At 37.6% G+C, this 18414-nt stretch overlaps 1 protein-coding gene across 1 annotated transcript in view; it reads right to left on the bottom strand.

Moving 5' to 3' along the window:
• WDR70 (WD repeat domain 70) overlaps positions 1–18414 on the bottom strand; it is a 306182-nt gene that overhangs the window by 54550 nt on the left and 233218 nt on the right. The window contains exon 11 of the mRNA XM_066239985.1: positions 849–948. Coding sequence (XP_066096082.1) covers positions 849–948 — 100 coding nt within the window. The remainder of the gene's footprint in view (positions 1–848; positions 949–18414) is intronic.

The raw sequence follows: 18414 nt of genomic DNA, 5'->3' as shown, positions 1-18414 counted from the left end.
ATCACCTAGCATAAGGCTAGCTCAAAGCAGCGCTCACAATGTAGTAGCAGAGTAATGAATGAATGACTCTGTGCACTGTTGCCAGATTCATTGACCTACAGAACAAAGACTAAGTCCTTTACGTGGTCTTTAAGGCCAGCTGTAATGTGGCTGCAGCCTACTTCCCCTGCCATCTCTTTTCTCTCCCCACCGTGGGTCTTCCGGAAGACCCTCAGTCATGTCCCATACTTCCCCATAATGCCCTGCTCATAAGCTGTCCTCACTATTCTCTTATTTCCTTCTAGCAACACACAGCTTATCCAGGTGAGAAAGACTCAGCAAAAACTTAGAAACAACCTCTGTTCAATCATATAAGAGTAGATAAGTAAAGTTACAAAGACCTATGTGGCTATTAACAAGAACATCCAGGTGTACAACTTTTTTTTTTAACTGAATTCAGTTAGTGTTTGAATTGAAAAAACTCGATGGCCAGCAAACAGAAGACTCTAAAATACCAGACCCAGAATTATAAAACCATATAAAAAACGGAGAACATGATCATCTGTAAGACCACATAAGGTACAGGCAAAGTCATCCTTGGAGGCCTCAAACTCAGATGAAATTTGAAGCCAAAATAAAAATGTAAGCAAAAAAGTACATATTTTCTAAATTTCACTTGATATCATTAAATAAAATAATATTGTCAAGTTGGGCATGAATTTTAATGAAAATAAAAAGCAGACTGGCAAAGGTAGATTAAAAAGCAAAGCGAGCGTTACTAAGTGTTAGAATCTAGTGTAACATTTGTTAGAGTTAAATATGATTATTTTATATCTAGAAACACAACAAAAAGGGAGTTTTTAACCTACCTCCACGAGAGGCAAGGACATTACCATCATAGGAAAAAGCCACACAGGAAGTGTCTGTGCCTGGGTCATGAGCCTGCTTGTAGTGGAATTTAGGATGAACCTGTTTAAAAAGACAAGCCAAGTGTTAATATCTAACCTGAATTCAAATGAGAACATTTCTGCAGCAAAAATATTTTACTTTCTTGTCCAGAAAAATGCTATACATCTTTCTACATGTAAAATATTAATTTCTTCTGACTATGATTTTCTTTATTCAGGGAAGTTTTAAAATGCTTTCAAAAACATCCAGTTGTTTTAATAAAAGGCAAAAAAAGAGATAAGAAATGTCTTAGTTGAAGATATTTTTCAGACTGCCTTAGTAAGCTCTGAGCAACTCAAGACTAACATAGCATTTATTTTTTCGTATTATACTTACAAAGTACATTACATAGCTGTCAGGACCATTTCTTATAGTTTTCTGAAAGTAAATATAAATAAAAATCACAGCTGAACTTATTAATAAACGTATCATTGTATGCATAGTGTACAGACACTGTGCACATGGTTGTAGGTCTTGAACTATCTTTAATATGCCTATAAGACAATGTTGGTGGTGGTGGTGGTGATCATGATGATGATGATGATAGTGAGGATGAAAGCTAACACTTTCACTATGCTTATTACATCCGAGACACTATATCCTTTATTATCTTGTCTAGTTAGTTCTCACAATCACTACCATTATCACCTCCATTTTGCTGAAGCACAGAGACTTGAGCACCATGAGCAAAGTCACATATCTAGGGAGAAATGGTGCCATGAGGAGCACAACCGACAAATCTCCCCAAAATTTCAACAAGTTCATCAACCAGAGACAGAAAAATCTATCCTTGGAGTGTCCGGGAGTTCCACACACTGAAGGCGAAGGTAGGATCGAGTGAAAAATTGACTGAATATATAATCAACCCTGAAGGAAGTAAGTTGGACAAAGGAACACGCTGCCTTCCTCACTAACCTGAGCAAAGGCTGCTTTCGCTTGGAACTGGGGGGGGGGGGCGGTTTAAGGGCGTGGAGGAAGCTAGGCTGCGGCACGGATGTTTGTTCAAGCCGAGGAAAGAGTATGCCTGTGGTGAATCAGCCCACACGAGCAGACGCCCGCACCTTACTCTCCATGAGGGTTACACTCCAAAACCCTTAACTCTCTCTCTTTTTGTTTTTCTTTTTTTTCTTTTTTCTTCTTTTCCTTTTCCCCTTTTTCTTACTTCTCCTTCTCTATTAGTTTCTTCTTCTCTCCTTTTACTTTTCCTCTCACTCAATCCTCAATCACGAAAAAATTATTTAATTTGGGACTCAAGTTTTTTTTTTGTGGCATTTTGGGTGCTTTTTACTTTGCTTTTTAACTCATTAGCATTCCGCCCAACCCAGAATCTCCATTCTATTTAGTTTTTGCTCCACTTAATACAATAGTTTTTTTTTTCCTTTTTCCCGTTTCCCTCTTACCCCTCTCATTATATCTCTTAGTCAACCATCACTTACAAGCAAATCATGTTATACTTGACCCAAATTTTTTCCTTTTTATCATTTGGGTCCCTATTCCTTTTTTGCCTCTTGAACATTTCCCCCGAATTCAGGCCCTCCATTATACGCAGGTTTTTTTCCATTAAGCATAATATAATTCACAGTTCATCATGATATTTTCCTAAGGAGGAGGGGAGAGGAGGGGAAGAGAAGAAAGAAAAGCGGGGGGGGGGGGGGGAATAATAAATTATTATTGGGTTTTTTGGTGGGGTTTTTTTCCATTTTTTTTTAACTTTTTATTCTTTATTAATTCTCATTAGTGCTATCAACAAGACCACCCTCAGATGCCATTAAGAAAAATGAAATCAAATATCATGGATACAAAAGATAGAGAAGTAACACAGATAGATGTGGAAAAATCTATGGAGAAAAAATTTAATATATTGGAAACCTTGGAGCTAAATGACAGAGAATTTAAAATAGAAATCCTAAAAATACTCAGAGATATACAAGAAAACACAGAAAGGCAATTTAGGGAGCTCAGAAAACAACTCAACGAACACAAAGAATATATTAGCAAAGAAATTGAAACTATAAAAACAAATCAAACAGAGATGAAAATCTCAATTCATAAACTGAAAAACAAAGTAATAAGCTTAGCTAATAGAACAGGCCAGATAGAAGGTAGGATTAGTGACATAGAAGACAAGCAACTTCAGGCACAACAGAGAGAAGAGAGAGACTCAAAAATTTTAAAAAATGAGAAAGCCCTACAGGAGTTGTCTGACTCCATCAAAAAGAATAACATAAGAATAATAGGTATATCAGAGGGATAAGAGAGAGAAAATGGAATGGAGAATATATTCAAACAAATAATACACAAGAAATTCCCAAACCTGTGGAAAGAACTAAAGCCTCAAATTCAAGAAGCAAACAGAAAACTGAGTTTTCTTAACAACAACAAACCTACTCCAAGGCACATCATAAAGAAAATGGCACAAACCAACGACAAAGAAAAAATTCTGAAGGCAGCCAGGGAAAAGAAGAATACAACATATAAAGGAAGGCCTATTAGATTATCATCAGATTTCTCAGCAGAAACACTACAAGCTAGAAGAGAGTGGACCCCAATATTTAAAGTCCTGAAAGAGAGGAACTTTCAGCCAAGAAACTATACCCATCAAAGCTATCCTACAAATATGAAGGAGAAATAAAAACATTCACAAATACAGAAAAGATGAGGGAATTTATCATCAGAAAACCCCCACTCCAGGAAATACTAAAGGGGGTTTTCCAACCAAATTCAAAGAACAAAACAAAACAAAACCACAAGTAAAAGCTCCACCAAGAACACAATAAAACCAAATTAAACTGTGACAACTAAAGAAAAAAAAAAGGAGAGAGGACGGAGATTAACAGTAGCAAAGGATGATGAAGTGCAGAAATACTCATAAGATAGGGTACTACAATGAATATGGTAGGTACACTTTTCATTACTTAATGGTAACCACCCTTGAAAAAACCACCACAGAAGCACATGACTTAAAAAAGGTAGCAACAGAGGAAAGAAGTATGGATTACAAAAAAATAAAAACAAATGATAGAAAAACAAAAGAGAAGAATCAAACTAGATACAAAACTAACAGAAAGCAATTTATAAAATGGCAATAGGGAACCCACAAGTGTCAATAATTACACTAAATGTAAATGGATTAAACTCACCAATAAAAAGACACAGAATAGCAGAATGGATTAAAAAAGAAAATCCAACAGTATGCTGCCTACAAGAAACACATCTAAGCAACAAGGATAAAAACAAATTCAAAGTGAAAGGCTGGAGAACAGTACTACAAGCAAATAACATCCAAAATAAAGCAGGTGTAGCAATACTTATATCTAATAATGCTGACTACAAAACAGAAAAAGTACTCAGAGACAAAAATGGTCATTTCATAATGATTAAGGGGACACTGAATCAAGAAGACATAATAATCTTTAATATATATGCACCAAAACAAGGAGCACCAAAATATATAAGACAGCTACTTATTGACCTAAAAACAAAAACTGACAAAAATACAATCATACTTGGACCTCAATACACCGCTGACGTCTCTAGATCGGTCATCCAAACAGAGAATCAATAAAGAAATATTGGTCTTAAACAAAACATTAGAGCACCTGATATGATAGACATCTACAGGACACTTCATCCCAAAGCGACAGAGTATACATTTTTCTCTAGTGTACATGGAACATTCTCAAGAACTGACCATATGTTGGGCCACAAAAATAACATCAGCAAATTTAGAAAAATCGAAATTGTACCAAGCATATTTTCTGATCATTAAGATTTGAAACTAGAATTCAACTGCAAAAACGAGGGAAAAAACCCACAAAAATGTGGAAACTAAACAACATACTTTTAAAAAATGAATGAGTCAAAGAAGAAATAAGCGCAGAGATCAAAAGATATATACAAACAAATAAAAATGACAATACGACATATCAGAATCTCTGAGATGCAGCAAAAGCAGTAAAAAGAGGGAAGTTCATATCACTTCAGGCCTATATGAACAAACAAGAGAGAGCACAAGTGAACCACTTAACTTCACACTTTAAGGAACTAGAAAAAGAAGAACAAAGACAACCCAAAACCAGCGAAAGAAAGCAGATAATAAAAATCAGAGCAGAAATAAATGAAATAGAGAACAGAAAAACTATAAAAAAATTAATAAAACAAGGAGCTGGTTCTTTGAAAAGATCAACAAAATTGACAAACCCTTGGTAAGACTCACCAAGGAAAAAAGAGAAAGGACTCATATAAACAAAATCCAAAGTAAAAAAGAGAAATCACCACAGACATCATAGATATACAAAGAATTATTGTAGAATACTACGAAAAACTATATGCCACCAAATTCAACAATCTAGAAGAAATGGATAAATTCCTAGAACAATATAACCTTCCTAGACTGAGTCATGAAGAAGCAGAACACCTAAACAGACCAATTAGCAGGGAGGAAATAGAAAAAACTATTAAAAATCTCCCCAAAAATAAAGTCCAGGCCCAGGCGGTTATACTAGTGAATTCTATCAAACATTCAAAGAAGACTTGGTTCCTATTCTACTCAAAATCTTCCAAAAATTTGAAGAAGAAGCAATACTTCCAAACACATTTTATGAGGCCAACCCTCATACTGAAACTGGGCAAGGACGGCACAAAAAAAGAAAACTACAGACCAATATCTCTAATGAATACAGATGCTAAAATACTAAATAAAATACTTGCAAATCAAATACAACATATTAAAAAAATAATACATCATGATCAAGTGGGATTCACCCCAGAATCTCAAGGAGAGTTCAACATACGTAAAACGGTTACCATAATACACCATATCAACAAAACAAAGAACAAAAACCACATGATCTTATCAATAGATGCAGAAAAGGCATTCGATAAAATACAACACAACTTTATGTTTAAGACACTCAACAAAATGGATATAGAAGGAAAATATCTCAACATGATAAAGGCCATATATGATAAACCATTAGCCAACATCATATTAAATAGCATAAAACTGAGGACTTTCCGCCTTAAATCAGAAACAAGACAGGGTTGTCCACTCTCTCCATTCTTATGTAATGTGGTGCTAGAAGTTATGGTCAGAGCAATCAGACAAGACAAAGAAATAAAAGGCATCCATATCGGGAAAAGAAGAAGTAAAGGTTTCACTTTTTGCAGATGATATGATCCTATACATTGAAAACCCCAAAGACTCCACAAAAAGATTACTAGAAACAATAAACCAATACAGTAAGGTCGCAGGATACAAAATTAACAAACAAAAGTCCATAGCCTTTTTATATGCCAACAATGAAATATTAGAAAACGAACTCAAAAAAATAATCCCCTTCACGATTGCAACAAAAAAATTAAAATACCTAGGAATAAATATAACAAAGAATGTAAAGGACCTATATAACAAAAACTATAAAGCATTGTTAAAGGAAATCGAAAAAGATACAATGAGATGAAAAAGTATTCCTTGTTCTTGGATAGGAAGAGTAAATATAATCAAAATGGCCATATTACCCAAAGCAATTTATAAATTTAATGCAATTCCCATCAAAATTCCAATGACATTTTTTAAAGAAATGGAGCAAAAAATCATCAAATTTATATGAAAGTATAAAAAACCCCAAATAGCCAAAGCAATCCTAAGGAAAAAGAATGAAGCGGGGGGCATTACAATACCTGACTTCAAACTATATTATAGGGCCACGACAATCAAAACAGCATAATATTGGCAGAAAAATAGATACTCAGACCAATGGAACAGAATAAAAGTCCAGAAATAAAACCACATATATATGGTCAAATAATTTTCGATAAAGGGGCCAACAACACACAATGGAGAAAAGAAAGCCTCTTCAACAAATGGTGCTGGGAAAACTGGAAAGCCACATGCAAAAGAATGAAACTCGACTACAGCTTGTCCCCCTGTACTAAAATTAATTCAAAATGGATCAAAGACCTAAATATAAGACCTGAAACAAAAGAGTACATAGAAGGAGACATAGGTACTAAACTCATGGACCTGGGTTTTAAAGAGCATTTTATGAATTTGACTCCAAAGGCAAGGGAAGTGAAGGCAAAGATAAATGAATGGGACTACATCAGACTAAAAAGTTTTTGCGGCCCTGGACGGTTGGCTCAGCGGTAGAGCGTCGGCCTAGCGTGCGGAGGACCCGGGTTCGATTCCCGGCCAGGGCACATAGGAGAAGCGCCCATTTGCTTCTCCACCCCTCCGCCGCGCCTTCCTCTCTGTCTCTCTCTTCCCCTCCCGCAGCCAAGGCTCCATTGGAGCAAAGATGGCCCGGGCGCTGGGGATGGCTCTGTGGCCTCTGCCCCAGGCGCTAGAGTGGCTCTGGTCGCAACATGGCGACACCCAGGAGGGTCGCAACATGGCGACGCCCAGGATGGGCAGAGCATCGCCCCCTGGTGGGCAGAGCGTCGCCCTCTGGTGGGTGTGCCGGGTGGATCCCGGTCGGGCGCATGCGGGAGTCTGTCTGACTGTCTCTCCCTGTTTCCAGCTTCAGAAAAATGCAAAAAAAAAAAACAAAAAAAAAAAAAAAAAAAAAAAAAAGTTTTTGGTCAGCAAGAGAAACTGACAACAAAATAAACAGACAGCCAACTAAATGGGAAATGATATTTTCAAACAACAGCTCAGATAAGGGCCTAATATCCAAAATACATAAAGAACTCATAAAACTCAACAACAAACAAACAATCCAATAAAAAAAAATGGGAAGAAGACATGAACAGACACTTCTCCCAGGAAGAAATACAAATGGCCAACAGATATATGAAAAGATGCTCATCTTCATTAGTTATTAGAGAAATGCAAATCAAAACTGCAATGAGATACCACCTCACACCTGTTAGATTAGCTATTATCAACCAGATAGGTAATAGCAAATGTTGGAGAGGCTGTGGAGAAAAAGGAACCCTCATCCACTGTTGGTGGGAATGTAAAGTAGTACAACCATTATGGAAGAAAGTATGGTGGTTCCTCAAAAAACTGAAAATAGAACTACCTTATGACCCAGCAATCCCTCTACTGGGTATATACCCCAAAACCTCAGAAACATTGATACGTAAAGACACATGTAGCCCCATGTTCATTGCAGCATTGTTCATAGTGGCCAAGACATGGCAACAACCAAAAATCCCTTCAATAGAAGACTGGATAAAGAAGATGTGGCACATGTACACTACAGAATACTACTCAGCCATAAGAAATGATGACATTGGATCATTTACAACAAAATGGTGGGATCTTGATAACATTATACGGAGTGAAATAAGTAAATCAGAAAAAAACAAGAACTACATGATTCCATACATTGGTGGGACATAAAAACGAGACTAAGAGACATGGACAAGAGTGTGGTAGTTACCGGGGGTGGGGGGGAGGGGGGGCGCAGGAGGAAAGGAGGGAAAGGGGAAGGGGGAGGGGGAGGGGGGGCACAAAGAAAACTAGATAGAGGGTGGTGGAGGACAATCTGACTTTGGGTGATGGGTATGCAACATAATTGAATGACAAGATAACCTGGACATGTTTTCTTTAAATATATGTACCCTGATTTATTGATGTCACCCCATTAACATTATTAAAAAATTATTTATTAAAAATAAATAAATAAATTTATTATTTATTAAAATTATTTATTAAAAATAAATAAATAAATTGAAATAAAAAATTAAAATAAAAACAAAGTCACATATCTAGTGAGCAGTAGAGCTGGGAGTATGGACCAAAAATTCTGCTCTTAAACACTATATTAGAGATGACGTCAGAGTGATGGCACGGTAGGAAGCGATACTGAAAATCTCCCCATAAACTCAACAAGTTCTTCAACTAGAAACAGAAAAACCTATCCTTGGAGTCTTCAGATGCTTCACAACACACCCGAAGGTAGGGTCGAGTGAAAGATTGGCTAGATATATGGTCAAACCCCGGGGGAAATAGGGAGTAAGAAATGCTCTGCCATCCTCTCTAATCCAAACAGGACGGCTTTCACTGAGAACTGAGAATATAGAAACTAAGGCGGGCATAGGGAGTGAATAGATCCAGGCCGCGGTACAAACAGCCAAACCAGGCTGTGGCATGGAGATCCAAGCTGCGAAAAAACCTGGGCAATTCAAGCTAACACGCGCGCCAAACCCAGACAAAGAAAGACAAGTGGGGCAGCCATTTTCCGCATCTCCTGGTCAGCGCGCATGGATAGTGGGCAAGAGATTCCTACGAACACTTCAGGGGTGGGCGCTGCCCGTGCTAACCCACAGAGAAGCAGAGTCAGAGGCCTCTGTGTGAGCAAAAAGCAGAATCTCCTAGGAGCCCCAGCACCCTGAGGGGACCGGGCACGGGGAAGGAGCTGGAGCCAACTCCAACGGCGGAACTTTTCTGTGCGGGAGGAGGGCTTTCTCAGAGTGAGAGGCGTCCCGCCTAAGCCAGATATCCTGGTTAGCGCGCACAGAGAGTGGGCAAGAGATTCCTCCGAACTCCTCAGGGGTGGGCGCCCGTGTTTTCCCACAGAGGAGCAGAGTCAGAGGCCTGTGAGCGGGCCAGGAGCGGAAGCCTCAGCGCCCTGGGAAAGCCGCATGGGGACAGAGCGAAAGCCAATTCCAACGCCGTAACTTTTCTGTGTGGGCAGAGGGCTTTCTCGGAGTGAGAGAAAGCCCGATTCCAACTGGCCTGATATCCAGGTCGGCGCGCACAGAGAGTGGGCAAGAGATTCCTCCGAACTCCTCAGGGGTGAGCGCCTGTGTTTTCCCACAGAGGAGTAGAGTCAGAGGCCTGTGAGCAGGTCAGGAGAGGAATCTCTGAGCTACCCCAGCACCCTGAGGGGGCTGCGCACAGGGATAGAGCGAGAGCCAATTCCAACACTCGAATCTCTGAGCTACCCCAGCACCCTGAGGGGGCTGCGCACAGGGATAGAGCGAGAGCCAATTCCAACACTCGATCTTTTCCATGCGGATAGGGATTTCACTCGAAGTGTGACACGGCTGGTCTGACATCCTGGTGGGTGCGCACAGAGAGTGGGCAAGAGATTCCTCTGAACGCCTCAGGAGTGGGCACCTGTGTTATCCCACAGAGGGGCAGAGCCAGAGGTCTTTGAGTGGGCGGAAGCCCCGCCTGATTATGCTAGCAGCTCTGATCTGACTGACTGAGCCTTACTCAGAGCCCTGTGCTGAGTGGGAATAGAGTGGGGAGTTGCCAGCTCTTTGAGCCTCTTACTATCCAGACAGAGGCAGCAGCAACCCTATAGCTGGATTATCAGGCTTCTAATTATGGAAGGAAAGACTAGGAGAGAGGCTCCAGGAACACTCTCACAGTGAGAGACCCTCTCACTGTTGGAGCCTATAAACACTAATGAGCCTCGACTGCCAACGAGATTGAAGCACAATACATGACATCGCCATAGAGAATTATCAACTGCAAACCTCTTCCAGAGCATGCCACAGGGGCAGAACCCGGGGTACAAAGTCACCGACCAGGAAGACAGAAAAGAAAAAGCAAGACGATAACCTCTCAAAATCAAGAATAATCTGCAGACTTTATAACCTATCCCATTTTATTATATTTGTTCGTCTGTGTCTCTTTTCTTCATTCTTGATTTTTTTTTTCTATTCCAATTTGGTCATTTAATTCTCTCTCAGTCTTACTCTCACCTCTCTTTGAACTACACTACCCATAAGTGTTACATCTCCCATTATCCTTTCTTTCCTCCTCCTTTCTCTCTATGAGGGTTGCAATCCAAAACCCCTAACTCTCTCTTCCTCTCTCCTCCTTTTTCTTTTTTCTTCTTTTAGTGGTTCCATCTTTTCTCTCTCTCTCTCTCTCTTTTCTCCCTCTATATTAGTCTCTTCCTTTCTCGTTTACGTCTTCTCTCATTCAAACCTCAATAACAAACAAATTATCTTATCTGGGACTCAAACTTAAGTTTGTGGCATTTTGGAGGGTTTTTACTTCACCTTTTTAACACATTAGCAGTGCTCCTATCCCTAGCTCTCCATTTTATCTAGTTCTTGTTCCACTAAATACAATAGTAATTTTTTAATTTTCCACCCCTTTTTCCTGTTTCCCTCTTATTCCTCTCATCATAACTCTGAGTCAGCCAACACCTAAAAGCAAATCATTTTATTCTTGACCCAAATTTTTTGCTTATTTGCTTTTTGTGGGTCTATACTGCCCCCCTTTATATATATATTTTTGTTCTTTTATTTATTTTTTTTTCTTTTTCCTTTACCCCTTTATTACTTCTCCCCAATTCAGGCCCTCCACTACAGGTATTGTTTGTTCTATTTAGTACAATATAATTCACAGTTCATCACAAGATTTTCTCAAGAAAGAGGGGAGAGGAGAGGAGAGGAAAAAAGGAGGGTAAGGAATAATTCCCTTTTTTTCTCAAATTTTTATCTTATTTTATTTTTCTTTATTTAATGATTAATTTAAAAAAACGCAATTTTTTATTTTTATTTTTACTTTTTTATCTTTTTATTCCTTATAAAACTCATTAATACTATCAAGAAAACCACCCTCAGATGCCATTAAAGAAGAGAAAATCGAATATCATGGATACAAAAGAAAGAGAGGTAACACAGAGAGATGAGGAAAAATCTATGGAGAAAAAAATTTAAGATATTGGAAACCTTGGAGTTAAATGACAGAGAATTTAAAATAGAAATCCTAAAAATACTCAGAGATATACAAGAAAACACAGAAAGGCAATTTAGGGAGCTCAGAAAACAACTCGATGAACACAAAGAGTATATCTCCAAGGAAATTGAAACTATAAAAACAAATCAAACAGAGATGAAAAATTCAATTCATGAGCTGAAAAACAAGGTAACAAGCTTAGCTAACAGAACAGGCCAGATAGAAGAGAGGAGTAGCAAAATAGAAGACAAGCAACCAGAGGCTCAACAAAGAGAAGAAGAAAGAGATTCAAAAATTAAAAAAAATGACATAGCCCTACAGGAATTATCTGATTCCATCAAAAAGAATAACATAAGAATAATAGGTATATCAGAGGGATAAGAGAGAGAAAATGGAATGGAGAACATACTCAAACAAATAATAGATGAGAACTTCCCAAGCCTGTGGAAAGAACTAAAACCTCAAATTCTAGAAGCAAACAGAACTCCAAGTTTTCTTAACCCCAACAAACCTACTTCAAGGCACATCATAATAAAATTGGCACAAACCAACTGCAAAGAAAAAATCCTCAAGGCAGCCAGGGAAAAGAAGAATACAACATATAAAGGAAGGCCCATTACATTATCATCAGATTTCTCAACAGAAACTCTACAAGCTAGAACAGAGTGGACCCCAATATTTAAAGTCTTGAAAGAGAGGAACTTTCAGCCACGAATACTATACCCATCAAAGCTATCCTTCAAATATGAAGGAGAAATAAAAACATTCACAGATACAGAAAAGATGAGAGAATTTATCACCAGAAAACCCCCACTCCAGGAAATACTAAAGGGGGTTCTCCAATCAGATACAAAGAAAGAAAAAAAAAACAAAGCCACAAGTAAAAGCTCCAAGAAGAACATAACAAAACCAACTTTAAACTGTGACAACAACAATAAAGGGGGGGAGAGGATGAAGATTAACAGTAGCAAAGGGCGATGGAGTGCAAAAGTACTCACAAAATAGTGCACTACAATGAACAGGGTAGGAACCCTTTTCATTACTTAATGGTAACCACTATTGAAAAAACAAACACAGAAGCACATGATTTAAAAAAGATAGCAACAGAGGAAAGATGTATGGAACACAACCAAATAAAAACAAAAGATAGAAAAACGAAAGAGAAGAATCAAACAAGGCACAAAACTAACAGAAAGCAATCTATAAAATGGCAATAGGGAACTCACAAGTATCAATAATTACACTAAATGTAAACGGATTAAACTCACCAACAAAAAGGCACAGAGTAGCAGAATGGATCAAAAAAGAAAATCCAACTGTATGCTGCCTACAAGAAACTCATCTAAGTAACAAGGATAAAAACAAATTTAAAGTGAAAGGCTGGAAAACAATACTCCAAGCAAATAACATCCACAAAAAAGCAGGTGTAGCAATACTCATATCTGATGATGCTGACTACAAGACAGCAAAAGTACTCAGAGACAAAAATGGCCATTTCATAATGGCTAAGGGGACACTGAATCAAGAAGACATAACAATTCTTAATATATATGCACCAAACCAAGGAGCACCAAAATATATAAGACAGCTACTTATTGACCTTAAAACAAAAACTGACAAAAATACAATCATACTTGGAGACCTCAATACACAGCTGACGGCTCTAGATCGGTCATCCAAACAGAGAATCAACAAAGATATAGCAGCCTTAAACAAAACACTAGAGCACCTAGATATGATAGACATCTACAGGACATTTCATCCCAAAGTGACTGAGTATACATTTTTCTCCAATGTACATGGATCATTCTCAAGAATTGACCATATGTTGGGCCACAAAAACAACATCAGCAAATTCAGAAAAATCAAAGTTGTTCCAAGCATATTTTCTGATCATAAAGCTTTGAAACTAGAATTCAACTGCAAAAAGAGGGAAAAAATCCCACAAAAATGTGGAAACTAAACAACATACTTTTAAAGAATAAATGGGTCAAGGAAGAAATAAGTGCAGAGATCAAAAGATATATACAGACAAATGAAAATGACAATACGACATATCAGAATCTATGGGATGCAGCAAAAGCAGTGATAAGAGGGAGGTTCATATCACTTCAGGCATATATGAACAAACAAGAGAGAGCCCAAGTGAACCACTTAACGTCACACCTTAAGGTACTAGAAAATGAAGAACAAAGACAACCCAAAACCAGCCGAAGAAAGGAGATAATAAAAATCAGAGCAGAAATAAATGAAATAGAGAACAGAAAAACTATAGAAAAAATTAATAGAACAAGGAGCTGGTTCTTTGAAAAGATCAACAAAATTGACAAACCCTTGGTAAGACTCACCAAGGAAAAAAGAGAAAGAACTCATATAAACAAAATCCAAAATGAAAGAGGAGAAATCACCACGGACATCGTAGATATAGAAAGAATTATTGTAGAATACTATGAAAAACTATATGCCACTAAATTCAACAACCTAGAAGAAATGGATAAATTCCTAGAACAATACAACCTTCCTAGACTGAGTCAAAGAGAAGCAGAAAGCCTAAACAGACCTATTAGTAGAGAAGAAATAGAAAAAACCATTAAAAACCTCCCCCAAAATAAGGCCCAGATGGCTATACCAGCGAATTTTATCAAACCTTCAAAGAAGACTTGGTTCCTATTCTACAGAAAGTCTTCCAAAAAATTGAAGAAGAAGCAATACTTCCAAACACATTTTATGAGGCAAACATAACCCTTATACCAAAACCAGGCAAGGATGGCACAAAAAACGAAAACTACAGACCAATATCTCTAATGAATACAGATGCTAAAATACTAAACAAAATACTAGCAAATCGAATACAACAACATATTAAAAAAAATAATACATCATGATCAAGTGGGATTCATCCCAGAATCTCAAGGATGGTTCAACATACGTAAAACGGTTAACATAATACACCATATCAACAAAACAAAGAACAAGAACCACATGATATTATCAATAGATGCAGAAAAGGCTTTTGATAAAATACAACACAATTTTATGTTTAAGACTCTCAACAAAATGGGTATAGAAGGAAAATATCTCAACATGATAAAGGCCATATATGATAAACCATCAGCTAACATCATACTAAATGGCACAAAACTGAAGGCTTTCCCCCTTAAATCAGGAACAAGACAGGGTTGTCCACTCTCTCCACTCTTATTTAATGTGGTACTAGAGGTTCTTGCCACAGCAATCAGACAAGACAAAGAAATAAAAGGCATCCATATCGGAAAAGAAGAAGTAAAGGTATCACTTTTTGCAGATGATATGATCCTATACATCAAAAGCCCCAAAGAATCCACAAAAAGACTACTAGAAACAATAAGCCAATACAGTAAGGTCGCAGGATACAAAATTAACATACAGAAGTCAATAGCCTTTCTATATGCCAACAATGAAACATTTGAAAATGAACTCAAAAGAATAATCCCCTTCACGATTGCAACAAAAACAATAAAGTACCTAGGAATAAACATGACAAAGAATGTAAAGGACTTATACAATGAAAACTATAAACCATTGTTAAGGGAAATCGAAAAAGATACTATGAGATGGAAGAATATTCCTTGTTCTTGGTTAGGTAGAATAAATATAATCAAGATGGCCATATTACCCAAAGCAATATACAAATTTAATGCAATTCCCATCAAAATTCCAATGACATTTTTTAAAGAAATGGAGCAAAAAATGGAACTATAAAAAGCCCCGAATAGCCAAAGCAATCCTAAAGAAAAGGAATGAAGCTGGAGGCATTACAATACCTGACTTCAAACTATATTATAGGGCCACGACAATCAAAACAGCATGGTATTGGCAGAAAAATAGACACTCAGACCAATGGAACAGAATAGAAAGCCCAGAAATAAAACCACATATATATAGTCAAATAATTTTTGATAAAGGGGCCAACAACACACAATGGAGAAAAGAAAGCCTCTTCAACAAATGGTGCTGGGAAAACTGGAAAGCCACATGCAAAAGATTGAAGCTGGACTACACTTTGTCCCCCTGTACTAAAATTAACTCAAAATGGATCAAAGATCTAAACATAAGACCTGAAACAATTAAGTACATAGAAGAAGACATAGGTACTAAACTCATGGACCTGGGCTTTAAAGAGCATTTTATGAATTTGACTCCACAGGCAAGAGAAGTGAAAGCAAAAATTAATGAATCTGACTACCTCAGACTAAGAAGTTTTTGCTCAGCAAGAGAAACTGATAACAAGATAAACAGACAGCCAACTAATTGGGAAATGATATTTTTAAACAACTGCTCAGATAAGGGCCTAATATCCAAAACATACAAAGAACTCATAAACTCAACAACAAACAAACAAACAATCCAATAAAAAAATGGGAAGAGGATATGAACAGACACTTCTCCCAGGAAGAAATACAAATGGCCAACAGATATATGAAAAGATGCTCACCTTCTTTAGTTATTAGAGAAATGCAAATCAAAACTGCAACGAGATACCACCTCACACCTGTTAGATTAGCTATTATTAACAAGACAGGTAATAGCAGATGTTGGAGAGGTTGTGGAGAAAAAGGAACCCTCATCCACTGTTGGTGGGAATGTAAAGTAGTACAACCATTATGGAAGAAAGTATGGTGGTTCCTCAAAAAACTGAAAATAGAACTACCTTATGACCCAGCAATCCCTCTACTGGGTATATACCCCAAAAACTCAGAAACATTGATACGTAAAGACACATGCAGCCCCATGTTCATTGCAGCATTGTTTACAGTGGCCAGGACATGGAAACAACCAAAAAGCCCGTCAATAGACGACTGGATAAAGAAGATGTGGCACATATACACAATGGAATACTACTCAGCCATAAGAAATGATGACATCGGATCATTTATAGCAAAATGGTGGGATCTTGACAACATTATACGGAGTGAAATAAGTAAATCAGAAAAAACCAGGAACTACATTATTCCATACGTAGATGGGACATAAAAGTGAGACCAAGAGACATTGATAAGAGTGTGGTGGTTACGGGGGGAGGGGGGAGAGGGAGAGGGAAGGTGGGAGGGGGAGGGGCACAAAGAGAACTAGATAGAGGGTGACAGAGGACAATCTGACTTTGGGTGATGGGTATGCAACATAATTGAATGACAAGATAACCTGGACATGTTATCTTTGAATATATGTATCTTGATTTACTGATGTCACCCCATTAAAAATAAATAAAATTAAAAAAAAATAAAAATAAATTTTAAAACCCCACTATATTACAGTCCTCTAATAATGTATGTTTATAGTCTTTTTAGTTCCAATGTCGCTTCTACACAGTTGATGACTTACAAAAGTATCTCTACTACATTAACTTTGCTGCTCAGTTATGATGATCCAGCAACCAGCACTGGCCAAAGGTCCAGGGAGTCAATTGTCCCAGATCCACAAGACTGGATATTTCCATAGAGAATGGACAGGGAGATGACTAGTGATGATCAGAGATTAGGAATATTTTGCTCCTCAGAAAAAACAAAACTCTGCCATCAACCTCAATAAAAAAAAATTTGCCACCTTGTTATATTTCATAAAGTCAGAAACTACTAAACCCTAAAAAAAAAGAAGAAGAAAAAGAAGAAGAAGAAGCAGCTATGGAAAGATATTGTAGTGGTAACAGTTTATCAAAAAGTCTTATACTTAAATTTGGCCTCTCAGTAAAATTAACTTAGTTCTTTTCTTATTTGCTGTAAGTGTTTTGTGTTTAATGCTAGTAAGTACAAATAGGCATCTAGACAGAAGGAAGACCCACACTTCCTGAGTGGTAAGGCAGCATGTTGCAACAGAAAGAGCACTGGGCCAGGAGATAAAAAATCCAGACTTAAATCGAGTCAAAGTCTAGCAGTATGACCAGGGACAAATTACTTAGCCTTTCCAGGTTGCAATTCTGTCTTCTATAAAATAAATGATTGAACTAGATGATTTCTAAGGTCACTTACAGTAATATGATTCTTAAGGAAAAAACAAAACCCAGCAAATACAGTATATTTTATAATTTGGCTAACTTAATCGATATGTACCTTTTAGCATTAATAGGACAAAATAGATCTTGAATGCCAATACTGGGAAATATAAACACACATATACATATAGATGTGTACATACACATATACCAGTACCAGGGGAGGGGGGGTACTTTAAAAGGTGTAGAATCCACAGGAATCGTATAAACTGCAGCATGAGCCCAGGAGCAAGCAGGTAGTTGCACCTGATGGTCTAATTCTAACCCTGCTGCTCCCGGGAGGGATGAAATAGGGCTGTGACCCTGCTGCTCCCTAGAGCGGTCTTGCCTCCCTGTGCTTCCTACTGCCCTGAGTGAGGTTCTAGGGTGTAAGGAAGAATGCCATGTGGTGCTCAAGTAAAGAAAAGGGATCTGTTCCAAAACTTAAGATTCTGTTGGATCTAACAGATGATGGTGTACATACAAACAATGAACTAAATGGAAAAAGGGATGTTGACCAAAGGTGATTGTGCCTTAATCTAGCAAGAAAGGATTTTACCAAATGTTCATCTGCTATACTTCTATGTCTCCTCTTGTAAGTACTACTTAAAAAGGCCATTCTATTGAGGTCGGGTGTTTCAAAAGTTTTACAATTCGTTATTTACAAGGCAGAAAGGGTGAATGTATGCCACAAAGACCCACCATGTCTTTCTGACTTCCCAAGGTATTTTCTCTCACTATTTAGATTTCCATCCCAGTGCAACAGCCTTTAAAGTAACAACACATGGCTGCATACCAATTAATATTTCGAGGACAGGGAGAGATGGAA

Source organism: Saccopteryx bilineata, chromosome 1, assembly GCF_036850765.1.
Source record: "Saccopteryx bilineata isolate mSacBil1 chromosome 1, mSacBil1_pri_phased_curated, whole genome shotgun sequence".
Taxonomy (NCBI): domain Eukaryota; kingdom Metazoa; phylum Chordata; class Mammalia; order Chiroptera; family Emballonuridae; genus Saccopteryx; species Saccopteryx bilineata.
The sequence above is the reverse complement of the archived record's forward strand: the minus strand, read 5'-3'. Positions and strand labels throughout refer to the sequence as shown.